Source organism: Apis cerana, linkage group LG3, assembly GCF_029169275.1.
Source record: "Apis cerana isolate GH-2021 linkage group LG3, AcerK_1.0, whole genome shotgun sequence".
Taxonomy (NCBI): Eukaryota; Metazoa; Arthropoda; class Insecta; order Hymenoptera; family Apidae; genus Apis; species Apis cerana.
Genome location: NC_083854.1, coordinates 10,263,295 through 10,284,506, shown reverse-complemented (window position 1 = coordinate 10,284,506; position 21,212 = coordinate 10,263,295). Strand labels below are relative to the sequence as shown.

At 29.4% G+C, this 21,212-nt stretch overlaps 1 protein-coding gene across 5 annotated transcripts in view; it reads right to left on the bottom strand.

Annotated features, from left to right (window-relative positions):
- Positions 1–1,055: 1,055 nt before the first annotated feature.
- LOC107998201 (protein sidekick) overlaps positions 1,056–21,212 on the bottom strand; it is a 42,055-nt gene continuing 21,898 nt past the window's right edge. The window contains exons 2-23 of one of the 5 annotated variants that reach the window (XM_017057347.3): positions 13,838–13,933; positions 12,888–13,067; positions 12,435–12,648; positions 11,927–12,100; positions 11,098–11,306; positions 10,879–11,029; positions 10,533–10,660; positions 10,295–10,405; positions 9,298–9,417; positions 9,053–9,208; positions 8,770–8,896; positions 5,572–8,480; positions 5,294–5,490; positions 4,986–5,225; positions 4,662–4,859; positions 4,386–4,527; positions 4,018–4,296; positions 3,699–3,719; positions 2,989–3,146; positions 2,748–2,910; positions 2,352–2,680; positions 1,056–2,281 (exon numbers count right to left, since the gene is read on the bottom strand). In XM_017057347.3, coding sequence (XP_016912836.1) covers positions 2,039–2,281; positions 2,352–2,680; positions 2,748–2,910; positions 2,989–3,146; positions 3,699–3,719; positions 4,018–4,296; positions 4,386–4,527; positions 4,662–4,859; positions 4,986–5,225; positions 5,294–5,490; positions 5,572–8,480; positions 8,770–8,896; positions 9,053–9,208; positions 9,298–9,417; positions 10,295–10,405; positions 10,533–10,660; positions 10,879–11,029; positions 11,098–11,306; positions 11,927–12,100; positions 12,435–12,648; positions 12,888–13,067; positions 13,838–13,933 — 6,545 coding nt within the window. In that variant the 3' untranslated portion in view covers positions 1,056–2,038. The remainder of the gene's footprint in view (positions 2,282–2,351; positions 2,681–2,747; positions 2,911–2,988; positions 3,147–3,698; positions 3,720–4,017; positions 4,297–4,385; positions 4,528–4,661; positions 4,860–4,985; positions 5,226–5,293; positions 5,491–5,571; positions 8,481–8,769; positions 8,897–9,052; positions 9,209–9,297; positions 9,418–10,294; positions 10,406–10,532; positions 10,661–10,878; positions 11,030–11,097; positions 11,307–11,926; positions 12,101–12,434; positions 12,649–12,887; positions 13,068–13,837; positions 13,934–21,212) is intronic. The other 4 variants (XM_017057348.3, XM_017057349.3, XM_017057350.3 and 1 more) reach the window with 4 other exon arrangements.

Here is a 21,212-nt window from a genome sequence, read left to right as displayed (position 1 = left end):
TTTCTTATGAATTTGTTATTAATACATACAAATGTGGATAAAAAAAATTGTATCTTTGAACTAATTATTGGCAGTGTTTTAGAAACAATTGTATTTTTATTTCTGACAAGATACTTATGACAAGATGATAATTGATGATTGATACTAACACATAAAAAATAAAATTAATACTATAATACTATATACAACAAAACTAGAAAGCAAGTTTTTTAAAAAAAGAAAAAATATATAATAAAAATAAAAAGATGATTGCATTTAAGACTAAATATTTACTAAATAACTTGCTATCTATTTTATGACACATTAATTATTTTTAAGTTGCAATTATGACTGTTTAAAATCAAATTAAAAATTCAATAATTAATAATTTAATTAATATAATTTATCAATTTTAATTTATCAATTAATTACAACTAGTAATTTTTCTATTAAATATAATATAATTATAGCTGCCATTACTTAATTGTTCAATAATTTTCATTCATTTCATATCATTTTCTTTTATTTTCAATAAATTCCTAAATTTTTAACACAATAAAATATTTAACATATCAAAGATATTTTTAAAAATTTGTCTATATATTTTTTAACATTTTATATTATTTCTATAATCTTTTTTTTCATTACAAAATAAATAATTAAGAAGAACAAAAAACATTTTATTTAAAAAAAAAATTTATGCATCAATATCAATTTAGAATAATTTTCGTTTTTAAAATAATAATTACATAGAATAATTATAATAAAAAAATTCTGTTCTAAATTGAATAAGTCTGTATGCTATACTAATGTTCACAATACTGTAAATGTAATATTATATACTACAAATGAATTAATGAATTAATGATAAATTAAATAGATTGCATATATTTTTTGTATGCAAATGTAAATGCATTAAAGCTACTTTTATTTCTTTAATTTCTTTTTCTTAATTTTATAATTTAAAAAAAATAAAAATAAATGATAAGTTATCTATTTAAAAAAAAATTCTCAAAAATTATTCAGCATAAAATTTGATCTAATATTACTTAAACTGTGCACTAAATATACAAGAGTTTTTATCAGTATTCTATAATTTATATAAATTTTATATACATTATACATAATGTTATTAAAAAGAGTCTTTTAAACATAGAAATGCACGCAGTTATATTTTACATAAGTAATTATTTGTTTACTATTTAATCAGTACAATAATATTATCAGATTTATTTTTAATCTATGAAGATTATTTCTGATATGATATTTCTGATATATTTATATAAATCGATGATATTGTACAACTTTCATTTGTAGTATAAATGTTAATTAGAAATATTAAAAAAATTTATTCACATGAAAGAAAGTTTAATTGATGTTGTTTTAAATGTTTTAATGTTTAATATAATATTAAAATATTTCGTTTTCTGGATTTATTAAGTAATTGTTTCTGGCAGTTTTTGTTACGATATTGTTTCACAATATTATTCTATTACATTATTAATACGTTATTAATATGTTGACAGATGGTTTTAAACAACTTATCTTTTCTTATAATTAAAAAAATGCATAAGCATTATATTATTCGAGATCCATGCAATAATTTGTTTTAACTTCACTTAATAAAAATAAAAAATATTCATTATACATATATTCTGACTTTATCTAAAATTATAAATAATATGTATTTTAATATATCACAATATGATGGTGCCAGAAGCATATTAAAATTACTATACGTAGCATGTGTGAAACACTCGAGTTTGTGTTTCAACATAAGTCTTTAACTCTGTGTATTTTAATTTCAATGCTGAGCTATTAAAATTTTAACTATTCTATTTTATAAAAATTATCAAAATTTTAACAACCAGTCTCATCTTATATAGTAATTTTTTAATTTTTTTTTTAAATAGTTTTTTATCTAAATGTTTTCAAATTAATTATTGCTCAGCATAAATTTATTTTAATTTTACTGTATAACAATTATAAATATTAGCAATTGATTGTAATTCGGCACCCTATCTATTTAAAAAGACTTCAATTTTTTATTATGTATGAATTATACGAATGATGAGAAACCAGGCAATGGTGCTCTTGACCTTGCCATATTATTCATAATAATTTGTCCTCCATTTAAACTGACAACAGCACTACCTTCTGGTTCAGAATCAGTATATGATGAATAATTTCTAACTGGTTTTTGACGCTTCCAAGACTGTCTTAATGAATCATTAACATTAGCATAATGATTTACGAAAGAATGTGGATCCGATTGTACACTTTCATTTTCACTTTCAGATCCCTATGAAACAAAATTATATTCTATGTATCCTATTATTATTTTTAATATATTTCAGAAAGTAAAAAATTACCTGAGAATCTGTTGAACTAATTTCAGAAGGTTTTTCTGTAACACTACTATCATCAGGATTTTCATCATATCCTTTCAAACTTTCTTCATCACTGTGATAAGCAACTGAAGCTGGTGAAGGTCTAGGAGGTGATTTACCTAACATCGTAGGAGGAGGTGGATGCATAGATTTTCTTGCTAAAGTATTTCTTTTACCTAATGTACCGCAAGCATTTGCTATATTCATAGTACCACCGCCTCCTTGTCTTGATCTATAAAGCTCTAAATCAGATTCTTGTCTATCATCTGTATCCATAGCCATAGATTCTTCAAGTGTCTTTTGTGCTTCTTCTAAGACAATTATTTTATTATCATTAATCTATATGCTTTGCATTAGAATATATTTATTATGACTTACGTTTATATTTATAGCTTTTACTTTTTACACATAGCACTGCTATGACCATTATAATGATTATAATTGATGCAGCAGCTAAAGTAACCATAAACCAAGTTTGTCTATAAAATGGTTTATGTTGTAAATATGCATATTCAAAATATAACTTTGATGGAGTTAAAATCTAAAAAAAAATATATTATAATATTTAATGCATAAAAATATTCATAAAAAACATATATAATGTAGCAATAATATTTACCGTTTCTGTGGAATATGCAGGATAGCTAATTCCATAACGATTATATGATATTATCCTGAATAAATATGATGTGGATGGAAGTAAATTTTGATAAGATACAGAAAATTCTGTCAATGGTCCATTACTGCTACGTACTATTGTCTGCCAACGACTGTCATCTATAATTATAAATACAATAATATTTATTTAGTTTCAATGTAATATTGAAATCATAAATACAATCAAAAACTTCTGCATGTTTTCTTGAAATTAATTGAATAGTATATTGTATATTTTCCTATAATATATTATAAAAAAAAAAATAATATATTTGATCATTTTAACATTTTAAAAATTAATCATAATTGAAAACTTGCGAAGTTATATTTAATCTATATTACATATTTAAAGGGCATTAATGAAATATTAAATATAGGAACTGGAAAATTAAAATTGTATATCATTATCTAACATGTCAAATTTCAACTATTTATTTATTACAATATAATTAGCAGCATTCAAAGTTAAAATGTTTGATGAATTTCTAATTGAATTCATGGAAAATGTCATGCTATGACATCATCATGCAATCAACAGTACAAATGTCACTAAACAAATCACAGATTAATTACAAACAGGATGCTATGTTTTAACACTAATAAAATTATATTTAACTGTTGAGATTATCTAACAATAATCGACGCTCAATATTTACGTGCATTGACACTTACAATGCTGCCACTCTTCCATTGCTATATGATTATAAAAAAGGCAATATTAGTAATTCAAATAATATCATTTAGAATCTTATATTATAAATATACATACAAAATCAAATGTATATAAAAGAATAATAGAATATAAAATAAAATAAAATAAAATGTATATAAAATATCAAAATAATCAAAGAAATTTTATTTTTCATTTTTATCTTTCATATCTTATATAAATATGTATATATTTTTTAATATTTTTTAAATTAATTCTGTAATAATTATTTCAGTTTTTAAAGAATTTTATATATTAAAAGATTTTATGTTATTTATTTACCTTTTCGTCGTGTTTCAACATAATATCCTAATATAGGTCCTTTTCCGGAAGCTCCATTAGTCCATTGTAATTCAACACTAGATACTGTTTTTGTAACAGCAAGATTGCTAGGTGCCATAGGTGAGCCTTCTTGTGGACCTGTTGTGACATTTCCGGATATAGGTGGACCAAAATCAATGGTTTGCGCCCGAACCATAAAAGTATATGTTTCTTCTTCTTCTAAAGGTTGAATTAGTAAACTTGTTTCTGTTACTTTTTGTTTAACTTGCTTACTAAAACCTACAATAATTTAAAACATTACATTCTATATGAACAATTATTTATAATTAAATTTCTCAAATAATTGATATATATATTTAAAAACGTACGATCATTTTGTTCTGCTGTTTCATATGTAACAATATAGCCAACTATTTCACCATTTCGTAGTTTTGGTGCTTCCCAAGAAACACGAAGACTAGTCATTGTAATTTCTGAGAATTGTAAATTATATGGTGGTCCAGGTATATCCTGCAAATAATATTTAATGATATAATAATTAAATATATTTTTATAAGTTAAATTACGAATTTTAATTTAATTATTAGATTATTAGATTATTATTATTTATTATTAATTATTAGATTTCAAATTTAATGATATACCTGCTTAGTTCTCACAGTAATAGATGGAGTTCGAGGACCATCACCAGCAGGATTGAAAGCTAATACTTGAATACGATATTCTGTATATTTATCTAAAAATACTAAGCTATGTGTTAAATATGATGCTGGTACAACTTCTATTTCTTCTTCTTGTTTATTCTCTAAATCTTGTGGAGAATCAGTAACTAAGTAAAAAATCTAAAATAAAAAATATATAATAAATATATAAATATAAAATATAAATATGTAAATATAAATAATAACTTTTAATTAAAAAATTTTGTTAAAATAATAAAGTCTATAGTAAAAAATGATGAATTTTACTTTATATCCTAATAAATCTCCATTTTGCATATTGGCTTGAGGTGGTTTCCAACGTAAATGTACTTCTGTAGAAGAAATTGGTTCTGCTTTTAAATACTGTGGCTCTCCTGTGGGAACTGCTTCTCCTACATATACAGTCACTGGAGGACTTGGTGGACCTTCTCCTTCAGAATTGAATGGTAAAACTATTACTTCATAATATCTATCTTCTGTTAAGTCACTTAGAACAATCTTTGTAGCCTATAGAATTAAAAAAAATTAATACAAGTCATTTAAAATCAATTTCTTTAATTTATATTTTTATATACTTTTATTCCTAAAACTTCTTCTTTAGGTGTATCTTGAAGAGCTGTTGGAAAATCAGAAACTGGTTGGTAAATAACGCGATAACCACCTGTTTGGTGATCTCCACTCCAATATATTTCATCTATCGCATTCCAATGAACTTCTATGCTAGATGTTGTTATTGGAACAACTTTCAATCCAATAACTCCTCGAGAAGGTGCTACAAATTCATGTTATAATATCTTATATTTCAATTAAATAAATTTCATATAAAAAATAAAGAAACGAAGGTTTAATTTACCTGCTGGTAAAGTTTGAACTTGAACAGATTCTGTACTCCAAGTTGAAGGACCTATATCATTAGTTGCTTGTATTCGGAATTGATAAAAAGTGAAGGGTTTCAAATTATTTGCTGTATACGAAGTTAAAGTTGGTTCTACTCTTTCAGGAATAATTTGAAATGGTCCTGAATTTTCTGATTGTTGTACTGTATAATATCTTAATGGAGCAAATCCATCACGACCTGGTGTCCAAGTAAATGTTATCTGTCTACTTTGTATTTGTGATCGACTAATTTGTGGCATTGATGGTGCTTGTGGGCGTTCTCTATTATTTGTAGTGAAAACAAGAGCGTATGCTGTTTTTCCCCAACCTAATCTTGTTTGTGCTGTTACTGAGAACATATAATATTTTTCTGGTTCTAGCCCAGTTGCTCTAAAAGTTCTATCTGATGCAGGAAACTCTTTTGAAAATTGATGATCTTGACTATTATTTAAATGAAACATAACTTTATAGGCAAGAATCTCTCCATTTGGATCTTCTGGAGTATCCCAAATAATACGAGCAGTAGTAAAGCTTACATCAGGAAATGACACATTTGAAGGAGGTCCAGGAGCATCTTCAAATGTTTGTACTCTAACTGGCGGAGTACTTAAAGTACCATCGCCAAGTCTTGTATAAGCTAAAACTTGTATATGATATTGAACAAATTTTCGAAGTTCTGTTAAAGTTGTCGTAAATGTTGTATTACTAGGAATGTTTTTATACTGGAATGCTGATCTAGCATTTGATCCATAATAAACTTTAAATCCTTCTATTTGTCCATTTTGATGTTCTATAGGAACATCGCCCCATTTAACTAATATAGTAGTGGAAGATGTTGAATTAGCTTCCACATTAATAGGTCCCATTGAAGGAACTGATTCACGAGTTCTTTCAATAGCTTTTGGACTTACCATTGATGATCCAACATCATTAAATGCTTGCATTACAACTTCATAAAGAGCATATTCTTCCATATTTTCTAAGATATAGGAATTTGCTGTATGATCTTCTATAGTTATGCTTTTTGATTTTTTTGTCCGAACTTCAGTATAGGTAACATTATATCCCCTTGGATTTCCATACCATTCAATTTGTTGTAATGGAATCCATCTAACACGCAATTCTGTAGCGCTCATTGCACGAACTGTAACATTTCGAGGAGGATGTGATGGTGGTGCTTGAATTGTTTGAAATTCTTTCGTTGGTTCGGAAGGTTGAGAAGCACCGACTACATTGTTAGCAATTAATCGCAGTTTATACTGCATAAATGGAATTAGACTACCTACAGTAATTGTACTAGCATCAGGATCTGAGACTTCGTATATATTATACCATGTCGTATTTCGAGTAGTTTGTGCTTGTACTGTCCATTTTATTATGGACGAATTACCATCGAATCCTGGTGTAAATTGAAGAACGACAGAAAATGCATCAATATTAGACAGTGCCAATTTAGTTGGAGGTTCAGGAAGAACAGGCTCAACACCTGATTGAATGACAGCTACTGCTGGTTTTCCAGGTCCTATTGACGTCCATGCAACAACTTCAAATCTATAATGTGTCATTGCTTGTAAATGTTCAATTTTAGCTGATAGAACATCCGATGTGAAGTTTTCTATTCGTAAAGAATCCGGCATATCTTTGATCATATATTTTAATTGATAGAATATAAGTATTCCATTAATCTCTTGAGGAGGATTCCACTTAACGGTAAGCGAACGATCACTTATATTCTCGAATTGTAAATTTTCTACTTCTTCAGGTACATCTTCGCGTGTACGGATTTGAACGGGAGAACTTTTTTCACCGTCACCTGGATCGGTGAAACATAATACGGTTATATTATATAAAGTATATTTTTTTAAACCAGTCATAATAGCACTTTGTTCGGCAAGAGGATCAAATAAACTGGGTGGTACAGTCATCGATTTATATTCATTCGCTTCGGTAAAATTATTGCCAATCCAAGCTTGTAATTTATAGCCTTGATTTATTCCGTTAATCTTTTGCGGATTCGGAGGCTTCCACCAAACTTTTATTGCTGTTGAATTCATGGCTTTTGCCTTTACATTAGTCGGTGGAGCTTCTGGTATTCCTTCCTTAGTTTTAATCTTTAATCCTTCCGTAAATATTCCAACTCCTTTGTCATTATAAGCTGCTATCTGGACAATATAATCTTTCCATGTAATTAGATCAGTAATAAGATAATTTTTTTGTGCTTCATTAGTAATATTTTGTATAGTCCAAGGATTGTCGTTGTAACCATATAATCTATATCTTAAAACATATCCTAAGATATGGCCATTTCGATATTCCTCTAATGGAAGTTGCCATTGTGTAATTATTTCTGAAGATGATCGAGCAGAACCAACGAATCCTACTGGTGGTCCACTTGGAGGTTCTTGAGGAAGGACTACTACATTACTAGGATCTGATGGAGGTCCTTCACCAACACTATTTTCTGCAGTGACTCGAAACTGATATGCTGCAGCAGCTTTTAAATTATTCAATATTACCCAACGATTTTGGGCTGAAACATTATTACACTCGATAATCCAATTTAATGCAGAATCAGGTATGGGTCCGAGATCAGAAACTTCTCGTCTTTGAACGATAAACTTTTTTGTTGGACTATTTCCGTCAAATCCTGGAACCCAACTAACATTTATAGTGCGAGGAGAAATCCGCTCAACTCGATTGGCCATTACGTTTATTGGTGCAAATGGTAATTCGATTACACTAAGACGAGCCGATCGAGTCTCATTTCCTCCTGGTGAAACTACAGAACACATGTATTCACCCACGTCAGAAGCACGTACAGCTGCTATTTCCAATGTACCATCGTTTCGCATCTTTACTCTTTGACTAGCTTGTGTATTTATTACTCTACAAAAACAACAAAAAAAAATGATTGGCAATAAAATGATTGATAATACATCTAATAGACATAATAGAATTAAAAGAAAAAAGAAATAATTTTATTAATCAAATTAGCAAATTAGATAAAAAAGAAAAACAATAATATTATACATAAAATTCTTATTGTTTTTCTTTTTTTTATTTTTCTTTCTATTATTACAATATCGAAACACAATCTTGATCATACATTTTTAAAAAAATTATATTTATAGTTAAAAAAAAATTAAAAAAATTATATTAATATAATGATACATACTGTGAATTGTGAAACCATGCTATATCGTATAAAACACTTGGATCATTGGAGACTTTACATTGCAATTCTGCAGTATAACCGAGAAGAACGGATGTATCAACAGGTGGTTGAATAATTTGTGTTCGAACTAAAATCGATTAAATTTTTATACCAAAAGGAAAATAATATATATATATTTATAATAATAATATAAATATAAAAATAATATATACATATATAAAATCTTTCTAAGAAAAATATATATATATAAAATATTTTTTTTATTCTAATATTTATACTTTACCTAAAACACTAAGATATGCTGAACCATTTACAGAACCAGCTTCGTTTGCACGAATACAAGTATATTTTCCGGCGTCATTTGGTTTTACAGCAGCAATCAAAAGATCTCCATTATCTAAAACTTGTACTCTTCCAGCGATTTCCACGGACATCGTATCTTATTAATGAATTAATAATTTATCAATTTTCATATAAGATATTTGTATTATAAATTATTATTAATTAATTTAATAATTAATGATTTACCATTATAAATCCATGTAGTGTTAGGTATTGGAGCTGCTACTGCATTACATGTTAAAGTTGCATCTTTTCCATCTAATATAGTTTGATTTTGCGGACCATTTTCCATGACTGGTCCAGATGCTGAAAACAATAATTTAAATATATATTAATATTTTGTTTATAAATATTAAAAATTACATGCACAAAAAAAAAGGCAGAAACAATCGACCATAAAAAATAAATTTTTCCCGTTTCAGTGTTTTTCAATATATCATTCATTGTTAAATACTTTATAAATAATAATAATAATAAATTAAAAAATAGAAAATAATTTAACATGGAATATCATTAATTCATATATGATGGAAAACACTGAATTTACCCATATCTAACTTCAATTAATAATAATATTTTATTACTAAAATATTTATTTTCACTAAAAATTAAATTACTTACATAAAAATTAAAAAATTATATTTTGTAGTACAAATATAACTAATTCTTAAAATTTTTGTCTTAGAAATACTTTCCTAATCTAAGATTTGACATATTTTGATATTTCTTCATTATGGCAGAAATAAGTGCAAAGATTAAAATTAATTAAAATAATTTATCTAAATTATAGATAGCAAAAAAATCATATTGATTTCATTTTAAATAATAAGGAATGTACATCATAATATAATACTTTAGAAATATAACTAGAAATATGACTATTAAAAAAAATGTTTCTTGTTTTTCTAACATTAATTACGATTAAACATATTATACTTGTTGTTCGTTCAATATATTGTATATTTTCTATAATTTTTCAAAAAATAACGCGTTTTACACACAAGAAACTATCGTGCTTTGCAAATTGTATTTGCAAACTATAACTACTAAAAAAAAAAAGAAAACACGGCTAACAGCTGATAAAAGCAAATATTGTGATGTGATATGCATTCTTCAAGCATGTGCCCGGGATAATTTCAAAAGGAGGTGGATATTTCATGGCCACTTGTTATTAGAATCTTACTGTCTGGATATTGAGAGAACTTAAAACGGCGATCAGATTGGCGAACTCTGACTACATTGTAGCCAGCTGCCCAGCGGATAACTCTGTTTTTCAGTCTGCTTTCTAATCCTTCTGCCCCATAAAAAACACGTCATTTATAATAAGTATAAACAAACATCGTTTGACTAACAAAACAGAAAAGAAAAATAATTATAATATATTATATGATTACATGTAATTTCATTATTTATATACTAACTTTTTGCTTTTAACCAAGTGTAACTAGATGCTTCACCAGCTTCATTAGAAGCAAGGCACTGGAACATTCCTGAATCGCTCATAGTTAATTTTTTAATTGTCAAAGACCCATCTTCTTCCATTGCATATCTGTAAATAAATATATTTTTTTATATAACAATAGAAGACAAAAAAATGAGAGATTGAAAGAAGTATTTTTAGAATTTAGTGACTTTAATTAAAATATTTAAAATGATAATGGAGTTTGATTAAAATAATTTATATAGAAAATCTATTAGAATCTATTAGAATTATTGTTGATAATTTACTATCAATATTATCTTATCTAATTAAAAATTCCTAAATACCTTGATCCAAGGAGATGATCTACAGGTTCTGCATTTCTGAACCAAGTGATTTTAGGAGGAGGAACTCCGACAACATCACATGGTAACGTTACAGTTGATCCATAATCGCTAAGAGTCTCTCGTTTCAATTCCGTTATAAACATTGGTTTTTCTGAAAATTTATAATATATATTCAATTAACAATAAATACAAATTTCAGAATTTTTAGAATATAATTACCGTATACGACAACTTTCGCGCTCGCATTCATCGTGGGATATTCGCCACTTCTTAAGTCCACGTGACACGAATACACACCAGTGTAAGTTATGTTTGCTGATATCAACGCCAAAGTTCTATTCCACGAATCGTTAAAACTATATGATATCCTCGAGTTCTCAATGGGGATCCCATCTTTCGTCCACAAAGTTCGTAACTCATGAAGAGATCTAAAATTATCCGAATAATACTTCAAGCACGTTTCTTAGAATAATTTCTACGTATAGAATGATTTTGAGGTAATCTGTTAAACTTTAATAGTGTATTATTTATTTTAGAAAGGAAAAGATGTGAAGATATTTTTTTCAGAATTGATATAAATATTTTTTCTGTTTCTTTTTTTTTATTTCTTAACAAACTTTTTAAAATATGTATGTGTGTGTATGTGTGTGTGTGTGTGTGTGTTTTTAAAATATATTGTTTAGTTAATATATTTGTTTATTTTGTATTTTAATAGAAATTTATTTTTTTCAAAAGTTATTTTATATTTTTTAGATTTTATATATAAAGAAATTCTAAGATTTCTATTGTTTTTTCACTGTTGTTTCATAGTTTACATTTTAAAAGAAAAAAATAATTATGTATAAATTTTAAAAGATTTAAATTAATAAAGACACCAATATACGATTTTTTTTTTCTTAAGTTGAACACAATGTGAATAATATATATATAATTAAAAATATTTAGATGTGAAATAATATGTAATTTTGAAAGTATAGAAAAGTAATATTATATATTTAAAATCAAAATCATTTGCTTCACATATAATCTTTTCGATAAAAAAAATTACCTGGCATTAGCAATACAATGTATGTACGTAACATCTTGGTCCTTAATAATTTGAGTATCCTGCGGTTTCACTATGATAGTTGGCGCTATTTCGGCATTGGAATCTCCCGTGATTTGTAATTTGAAAAACGGACTATTCTCCTCTTTGCCCAATTGCGTGTTAATGGCTCTGGCCCTAATTCAACAAATTAACAAAGTATAAAAAGAACGTTCCCTTAAAATTTTAAATGGATATCGAAAAATCAAAACCAATATTAAAGAAAAAAAAAAAATAAATAAAAAGAAAGAAAAATAATCAAATACATCTTCTCTATAATTATATTATAAAGAAGAATTTATCTAGAAAAGTTTATTTTATATTATGATACGATGAGATATATTTTTAATCATTTTTTTGCCAAATATGTCATGAATCTCAATTTATTTAGTATCTGATTTAAACCAATTAATCGAGATTTTATATCTATCTTTACAACTTCAGTTGACTATCAGTTTACTTTGATACGAACCTGTATAGGCCTTGATCACTTTCGGACGCGTTCAGGATAAGTAACGTGTGATGAACAGACGCATATTTTATGCCATACAACAACGATCCATCGGACGTGAACCATGTAACGTCAGGTGCAGGATGGCTTTCTATCGGTGGCAGTGTTAAAACAGCCGCGCTTCCTGATTTCACGCTCACTATTCTCTCTGTGAGATCCTCGAACAACCCCATATCTGAATAAGATAATATTACGGTATTAATTTCGTTGCACTGTATGCACTGCAATGAAACATAGTAATACGTTGTTCCATAATAATCAGAATTTTTTATTTGAATCTAATCATTCTAACACAGTGTGAGTTAAAATTTGGAAACGATTAAATTAAAATTTAGAATTTTTCATTCATTCATAGAAATATTTTATATTTATTAATTTGTACACGTAATATGATTATATGTAATTTATACGTACAAGCTACTGCAAACGTAATTCTTTCACTAAAAATAGATCCTACATCGTTTGTGGCTACACAATGATACACTCCTGCGTCTTCTCTACGTGTACTTTGTATTCGATAATAAATCTCTGAAGTAAGCTCGTTGCTGAGAGGCACACCATCCTTAAACCATTTGTATTTTGGTTGAGGATTTCCTAAAAACAGGGCAGAAATATAAATTATTAAAATTCTAAATTTGAAATCTCTCTTTTACCGAATTAGAGATAAATCTTATATAAAATTTGTTATACATATATGTTACAATGAGGATTTCAAACTTGTAAATTTTTAACAAATTATCGCAATTCGCACCATTTCTATATTTTTACGACATAAATTACGATTATTCCAAGTTTAAATGTCACAAATGACGACAGTTCAAAGTGTTAATTTTATTCACAGATACTATGGGCATTTCTCTTTTGACCGAGAGAAGTATATGCAATATAACGACCTAATACTATTAGTACAGGGTCATATTATCATGTTACAACACCAGACTGCAACTATAAGACTTCATATGGTCACCGTCCCATCCGGCTGTTATTTGATATTTCATGAAAAAAAAAAAAAAAAAAAAAAACACAGGAAATTTTGGCAACTTATTTTTACAGATATAATAAATCTTTTCGTAGGATTAAATCTATTATTTTTTCATATCAAAGCATACGATGAATTTATTGCAATATATAAATGAAAAATTAATTTTTTGCAATATAAAAATTTTTATATTAATTTAATCTGAAATTTAATGGAGACATTGGAATAAAATTTCAAGGAAAATAAATTTTTTTTTTAATCCATTTATCTTTGAAGGAATATAATATCGCGGTAAAATTATGGTGAAGAGATTCTCCACAAATTTGAAATCATCACTTCCGGGTCGTATCTTTTCAAGTACATCCGTGCTACGTTTCCTACTTACCCCTCGCTTGACACTGCAGAAATTTCGTTCGATTTTCACTAAGAATATTGCCGCTGCTGGAAGGTTGAGTGGTGAATCGTGGTTCCTGAAGAGTCTCTGGAAAAAGATCGAAAAAACGGATTCCAATATGCAATTCAATTATTTCCATTACTTGTGAAAAGTCTGATTTTATATTCTCGTATTGACAATAATCAATATAATTTCAAATAGATATTTTTAAATGGTTTTCATAAACTTAAAACTTATACAAGTCTTATAACTTAAAATATTAATTTAAATTAATTTAAAGATCTTCAAGAAAATTTAATGTTTCAAAAATTGAAAAAAAGAGTTATAAACTGTATGAGAAATGACTTCTAAAGTATTTCACAAATAATCTTTGAATTAATAGAAAAAAGTCTTTAAAGAATCAATTCTGAATATTACATAAAAGCTTTAATTCTCATTTCTCTAACAATTTTGTCGTGGAAGCTTAAATTGATATACGAGTTATAATTTTTTTTTTTTTACGTTATATTATATAAAAAGAATTGTCAAGACGATCATCATTATTATTAAAACATTTTAAAGATATTTCAAATAATGTTCTTTTATCTTAACAAAATTCCGTGAAACGAAACAAACTTTCGGAGACAATTAACAAAAAAGTGTACATGGAAGAACAATTAGCGAAGAAACAAAGAGGAAGATCGAGGGAAACGATGTTGGACGTTGCGGTAGAGTCGTCGGTTAACCGATGAGAAAGTCCACCGCGCCCCCATCTTAAAAATCATCGGACCGTATCAGAAAAGAGGGTGCACGTGTCGGCTTACGACCATGTGACTATGGGTCTACGGCATCCGGCTGTTCGCATTCTTTCCTCTTCTCTTCATCCTTTTGGTACACCGTAAATTACGCACGCCTAAACCTGATGACTCAGTCGTTGTAGCATGGAATTTGAGCATAATGCACGTACGCGCCATAACCTATAACTTTATGAATCGTCCCCAGTTGAAGTATATTGGAATTCGCGCGACTATGAACTTTGAATTAGTTCATGATAGTTTAAGTAACGTAGAAAAATGTAAAATTTTGTAATTAAAATTTAAAAATTGCAATGTGTGATTATATTTTTGAAATATGACAGTCAATCGAGAAATTTAAAAACTTTTTCTTGATTCATAGTTTTCTGCGGAGAAAAATAATCGCGAGATAAATTGCGCAAGTCTCGACGAACGCGAGAAAGAAATTTCTATTTAATATGTTTCGACAACTGTCATTTTATTAACACCTATCTGTTAATTTTTATTCAGCGTCTATAGAAAGATAAATGTACGATATTAATTTTGCAAATTATTAACTATTACCGTGATTAAGATCTATTAAAAACTGATTGAATATTGAGCATACACATTAATGGAGCAAATAATCGAAGCAATGCTCGTGAAGTGATTATTTTTTCAGAAAAGTTGTTTCCTCTTCGGTTGTATAAACGATTACGAATATTTTACGACGATGATGTTACGTTCTCAAATTTCTAGACGTTTAGACAGAAGAGTGGATAACAATTTTTAATCTCGAACGAGCGACGGAAAAAAAACAAACATCTTCACTCGTACAAACGGCTCGTATTTTCTTTTTCTGACAGAATTATTTCGATTCTTGGTATCTTAATTTTCCGAAACTTGAAAAATGACCCGAAACTTTCTACAAGTTTCAGAAATTATAACGCTATCTTTCATTTTAGAGATCCTCAAATTCCTGTCCGTAAGCACTTAAAATATTTGTACTTGAAATTTCTTTATATAAAAGTTAAGATAGAAAAAATTACTTGCGAGAAAATAGAAGTCAATCAGACATCTATCGCCAATCGTTTGAACCATTTATCGTCAAATGTATTAAAACTTAATTACAATTAGAAAGATTTGATAAATATATTTATTCCAGACGACAAATCTTTTTTAGAAGATAAATTCAGCAATTCCATAATTTAAAACTTCATTTCGTGATATATATAATAATAAAAAAGACCATTTTGAGTAAGAACAACAGGAATAATATTCCGACAGGTTGATAAATTATAACGAATAAATAGAAAAAATAAAAAGCGAAAAAATAATCGACCGTCGTTTCGGTAATAATTTTCTTAAACCGAGAAGCAGCAATTTTGTTCCTGTTGAAAGATAAAATGCATAAGGAAGGAAAAAAATGATCGACTATTATTTTTCAAACATCAGGCTAGACGGTCGCGCTTGGTTGACAGTATTTATTTTCACGATCGTATAATCAGTCGCGTTAGGTTGAACGACGACGATGACGAATTATAAGTACGATAAGTATACTTTCATTTTGTAAAATACACAATTTCTCGCGTTTTATTACGCATATGCGATAGCGGTATCTTTATTTTTTTTTTTCTCGCAGACAAAAATCAAATCCTGTTCTTGCATCCAAGAGGATAATTTTTTACAGGAAGACGATAAATTTTGATTTTGGAAAAAAATGTATCATAAACGTAGCCCTACTCGTTCATCGAAAGGATTAAATTTTTTATTTTAATTTAAACAGAGAATGATTGTGATTGTCAAATATTAAAAAATCAAATGAATAAATTTACGAAATTTTGAATTGCACAACAGGTTGTCGTCCAAAAGAAGCTCGACGTACACGAAAACGGAGAGCGATGATAAAATAAGTCTGGAGTCTTTTTTTTTTTTCAGACGAGACATCCGCCATGGAAAAATGAGACGAGCTGATTTTCTTCGACGCGCCGAAATAAGACGGAACTTTAATGCGGTCAGGCTGAAATAAGAAACACCAGCTTCATATGCGCTGCTTATAGCAACTCAAAGAACGATACTCGAAGAGCTTTATTAAGTGGAGCACAACGGGTGTTGCTCTTACATCGCGCTGTTTCTTAAGTCTTGTATACACGACACGAGTAGAATATAATGAATCAGAAATTCTTTTCCACACGCACTGAGATATTTTTTTTATTTCTTTTTTATCTCCCTCGTTTTCCTTTTATCTATAGAAAGTGATCAATCGGTGAAAAGTTTCCATTCCACTATTTATCATATATTATTATAATTTTATCATACACGCATAAACATTCACATTATGTGACTATCTTCTTATCTTTCTGAAATGCTAATTGTTGTACAAGATTGAATATACGAGGTAATTAGGAAGTTTGGAAATTAGAAAGTCTAATTCTATTAGCGAAACCTTTTATATTTATAACAGAAATTTGAATATTATAATATCTCGTATTCATAATTCTATTTTACAATTTCAAATCGAACAAGACGATTACATACATATGTAATTTAAAAATGAATATCGGATATTCGTTCAAGTGTGGTGTGTCTGAGAATTCGCGGTATTCGCGAATTTTATGCAATCTCTTTTGAATTTACAATTTGGAAAGTTCGCGTCACCGCGAACGATATTCAGGATATAAAACAGTGGGAAAAAAAGGAGAAGAAATTTCACAATGACCTGGAAACTGTTTGAATTCCAAGGAATAGTTCGAAACATGGAAAATATTACGTATTTCCGCGTTGAAAACATTTCGCGATGACGGTTTTTGTGTAAGTGTTTTTCGTAACTTTCTTCTTCCATTTCAAAATAATATTTTTTTTTACGTATGATTTAATTTAAAGAAAAAAATAGAATCAAGTCTGCTCGTTATAAGATAAAATTTTATACAACAATAGAACAGAAGGTATTTGAATTAAAAAAAAAAAAAAATTCAAACAGGATTTCCGAGTTTACCCTTTTGTCGGTGAGACGGATGTGCATAGTTAATGATATAGCAACGTGTTTTGTCGACCAACTTGTTTGGTAACCAGCCTGAATTCGATCAATAAGCGAAATACAAATAATTTCTACTTCTTTCAAATGCTACGGGTAATCGATAAAAATCCCTTTTCTATTAAAATTTGGAAAAAAAAGAAATTTAAGTTCCAATATCACGAGCCGTTAATGTATCGATCGTATCAATTATTAACCCGAAAGGGGCGTGCACGACCTTTGGTTCACCAATTTGGCTCAAATTTTGCGTGTAATGAATTTAATATAGCGTACCAATAACTCGTCGAACATATGGTACAGTTCGTTACTTAAAATGGCCTATTTGTCGCGTTGAAAACAATCCTCGTCTACTTTGTCGATTAATAAATTAATGAAATAAATAATTCTTTTAAAATCTATTAAGTTAAAAATTAAAAAATTAAAAATACCACATCATTTTTCTCTTCTTTAAAAAGAAAGAAAGAAAAAAAAAAGAATAAAAATTTACAAGACTCCTCTTTTTTATCACGAACCCCCCTCGATTTTCGTTGCATCGTCTACTATCCACATCATACATTTCGTACCAGACTTGACAACGGAGCAACAACAATCGACGAAGCGCACAGCGAATTAAAACAGATTTCCCGATCGTACTTACAGTTCATCATCATCATCATAGTTCCCAAAGGCTGCTGAACAACGGGCCCTTATGAATGGAAAAATCAGGTTTATTCAGTATGACAATCGTCTGCTTCGATTTATCCTGGCACATGCTCGCGTTATCGTGGCTGTACAAAAGCAACGATGCACGTTGCCGAACCACCGAACCCCTATTTTAAGCACCGCAGCTGTCACACCGAACATAGCGAAAGATAGAAAGAGAGAGGTGATACGCACAAGAACGAGAGAGAAAAAGAGAGAGAGACGCATGGATAATCTGTTTTTACTAACGGTGTAAGTCGAGGATATACCGGATCTGTTCCAGAGAACCTCTCCTTCCTCCCTAGAAACACTTTCCACGAGGGTTGAAGTTTTCACTGAAAGTGAACTCGACCTCGATGGATCGTTTTCCCTTGCGCCTCCCCAATGATTTAAACCCGACAGGACGTGTAAACGTTTTCATTAAGGCCTTTTAAATGAGGGGGTTGCGACTGGAAGTGTACGTTCCAACTTGAGCATTGTAAATGATAGTTATCGTTCGATTTAATGTAAATAGAATAATATATGTATATAGAATAATATTATAATTTAATTAATATATTATATAAAATATTACATAACGTAAATTCAATAAATAATAAATATTCATAAATTTGAATTTTCCTTTCCAATCGATTATTCAAAAGAATATCTATCTATCGTATATTATTCTTTCAATAAGAGTAATTTTTATAGATGCAAACAATAATTCGGAGCTTATAGATTTTCTTTTCTTTCACTGCTATTGTAAATCAAGAGAAAAAAAAAAAAAAGAAAGAAATTTGACGAAGATCGCTTCTGCTACGAGCCTCTCAATCTGTTCGCCATATTTTCCACTATAAACATCTCAAATACATACATCTGTACAAACAGATCTTTCTTTCTCCACGCACCCGCCCTCTATAATCCCTTCTCAAACACAAGAAAAAGGAGGAAGGAGGGCGAAAAAGTAAAAAGGAGAAATCAAGCATCGAGAAATTCCGAGAGCGTGACCTCTGCTTATTGGCTAAGCTTCGATCGAGAAGAAGAAAGCGGATACAAGGAAGGAAAGCACGAGGTTGACCACCTGCAAACTGCATGGAGAGGAAGAGGGACAGGCAGACGGACAGCAGAGAGAGAGAAAGAGAGAGAGAGGGAAAGTGGTATGCACCCTGCTGGGCGAAAGCTACATAGCTGGCACTGCGTGTTGTAAGACGCAATGCGCAACATTTTGCGGAGGGCTCCGCTGCTTATCGGCCAGGATATCTCGCGTGAACCAACTCGAATCCGAGCGAAATTCGCTCTGCCATTCGAATCGGACGAACCGTTGCTTTTTTCGAAACGGAAACTTTCTTTCGTTCGAGAAAAATTTAAATATTCGTTCGTGAGAACGAAGAGGTCTTGGAGTCATTTCAAGATGTTTTTTTTTTTCCTTTTACCCGAAGGATAATAGCGATGTAATACTTTTTAAACAAGTTGAAGAATTTTTAACTTTAAACTTAACCTATATAATGTAAACAACAATTAATCCTAAAAAAGGGTCCACAAGTATTTTTGACGTGACACTTTTATAAATATTAAAGCTCGGACGTTCAAGGAGGTAAAGAAAAATGGTTAGTCTGTTATTTTATTACGAATCTTATTTACTTTACTTTCCTTCAGTTTTTACTTTTATTTCTTATGAACGGGGGCGTGAGTCGATGTTTGCGACGTCTTTACGATCAAACAGACGAGGTTCGAAACGATTCGATAAACTGGATAGGCAGACGTGCGGCAGAATGCGGCACTGGCGAAAAATCGCGACGAAAAATTGGCAAAGCAGACGATTTTTCTGTGCATCCCGAGATCAATCGTCCAACTATCGTACATATGTTTTTTTTCTCCTCCCAGTATTGAATCGATATCGTGGCATACACCGGAAACATTGCTCCATCGCCAAAACGTACGCGATCGTTGATGATCGAAATTCAATCTCGTCTCTATTCAGATGGAGGATCGATAGGATTAGAATAAATAAACGAAAGTGAAAAAGAAAAGGAAGAAATTGGAAAGTTGCGATGTTTCTTCTCAAAATGATAGTTTGATGTATCAATTAACAACTTGTTTCGTTATAAGTAGAATAAACTTTGAAATATCGAAGATGATAAATAAATCGAGACTCTTTCCTGTTTGAGGATATGGAATTATGATAATAAAATACGATGATAAATGAATTAAAGCCTCTTCCTGTGTTTAAAAATAGGAGAAGAATTGAATTTTAATATGCATGATTATAATAATGTATTGCACAATTCACAGCGTACACCGTTGAAGAAGCATGTATGTTCTTTTCATCAGCCTCCACACACAATAATGTCATTCTGCTCCTTATAAGGGTACACAGGTGTGAATACATACGGTAAGCACACTTTTCGTCTCTACGAAAGTAGCCTCCACCCTGTTTGCAATTCATTAGAAGTAAAAAGAGCAAGGCACTTAATGTGGTGCTTTATTCTTTCGAGAAATAATTGAAGCAAAGAATTCGAATCAAAGAATAGACATATTGCTTCACACTTGGAAATAATAATTAAAAATTCCTACTAAAATTTCTACAAATTTTGTACGGTACAATATAAAAAGGTAAACAAATTACCAATAAACATCGAGCAAAAACAAATGGATGGATCAAAGTCGAACGATAAACCTCTACGTTCGATTAAAATAAATTTTTCGCAAAAGATGATTAAAGATTTCGAAACGCGTGTTACAAGAACGATGCACCTTTCGCAATCAATTGTTCCCACCGAAACGCGACGTACGTTCAAGGTTCGTTATGCCAGGGTTATTTAAATCAGATCCACTCTCACCGCATTGTTTACGCTCAATAGAGAGCGGAGGGCGTGCTTAACCTAACCCAATGCTCGGCCGTTTTCCTCGTCTACCA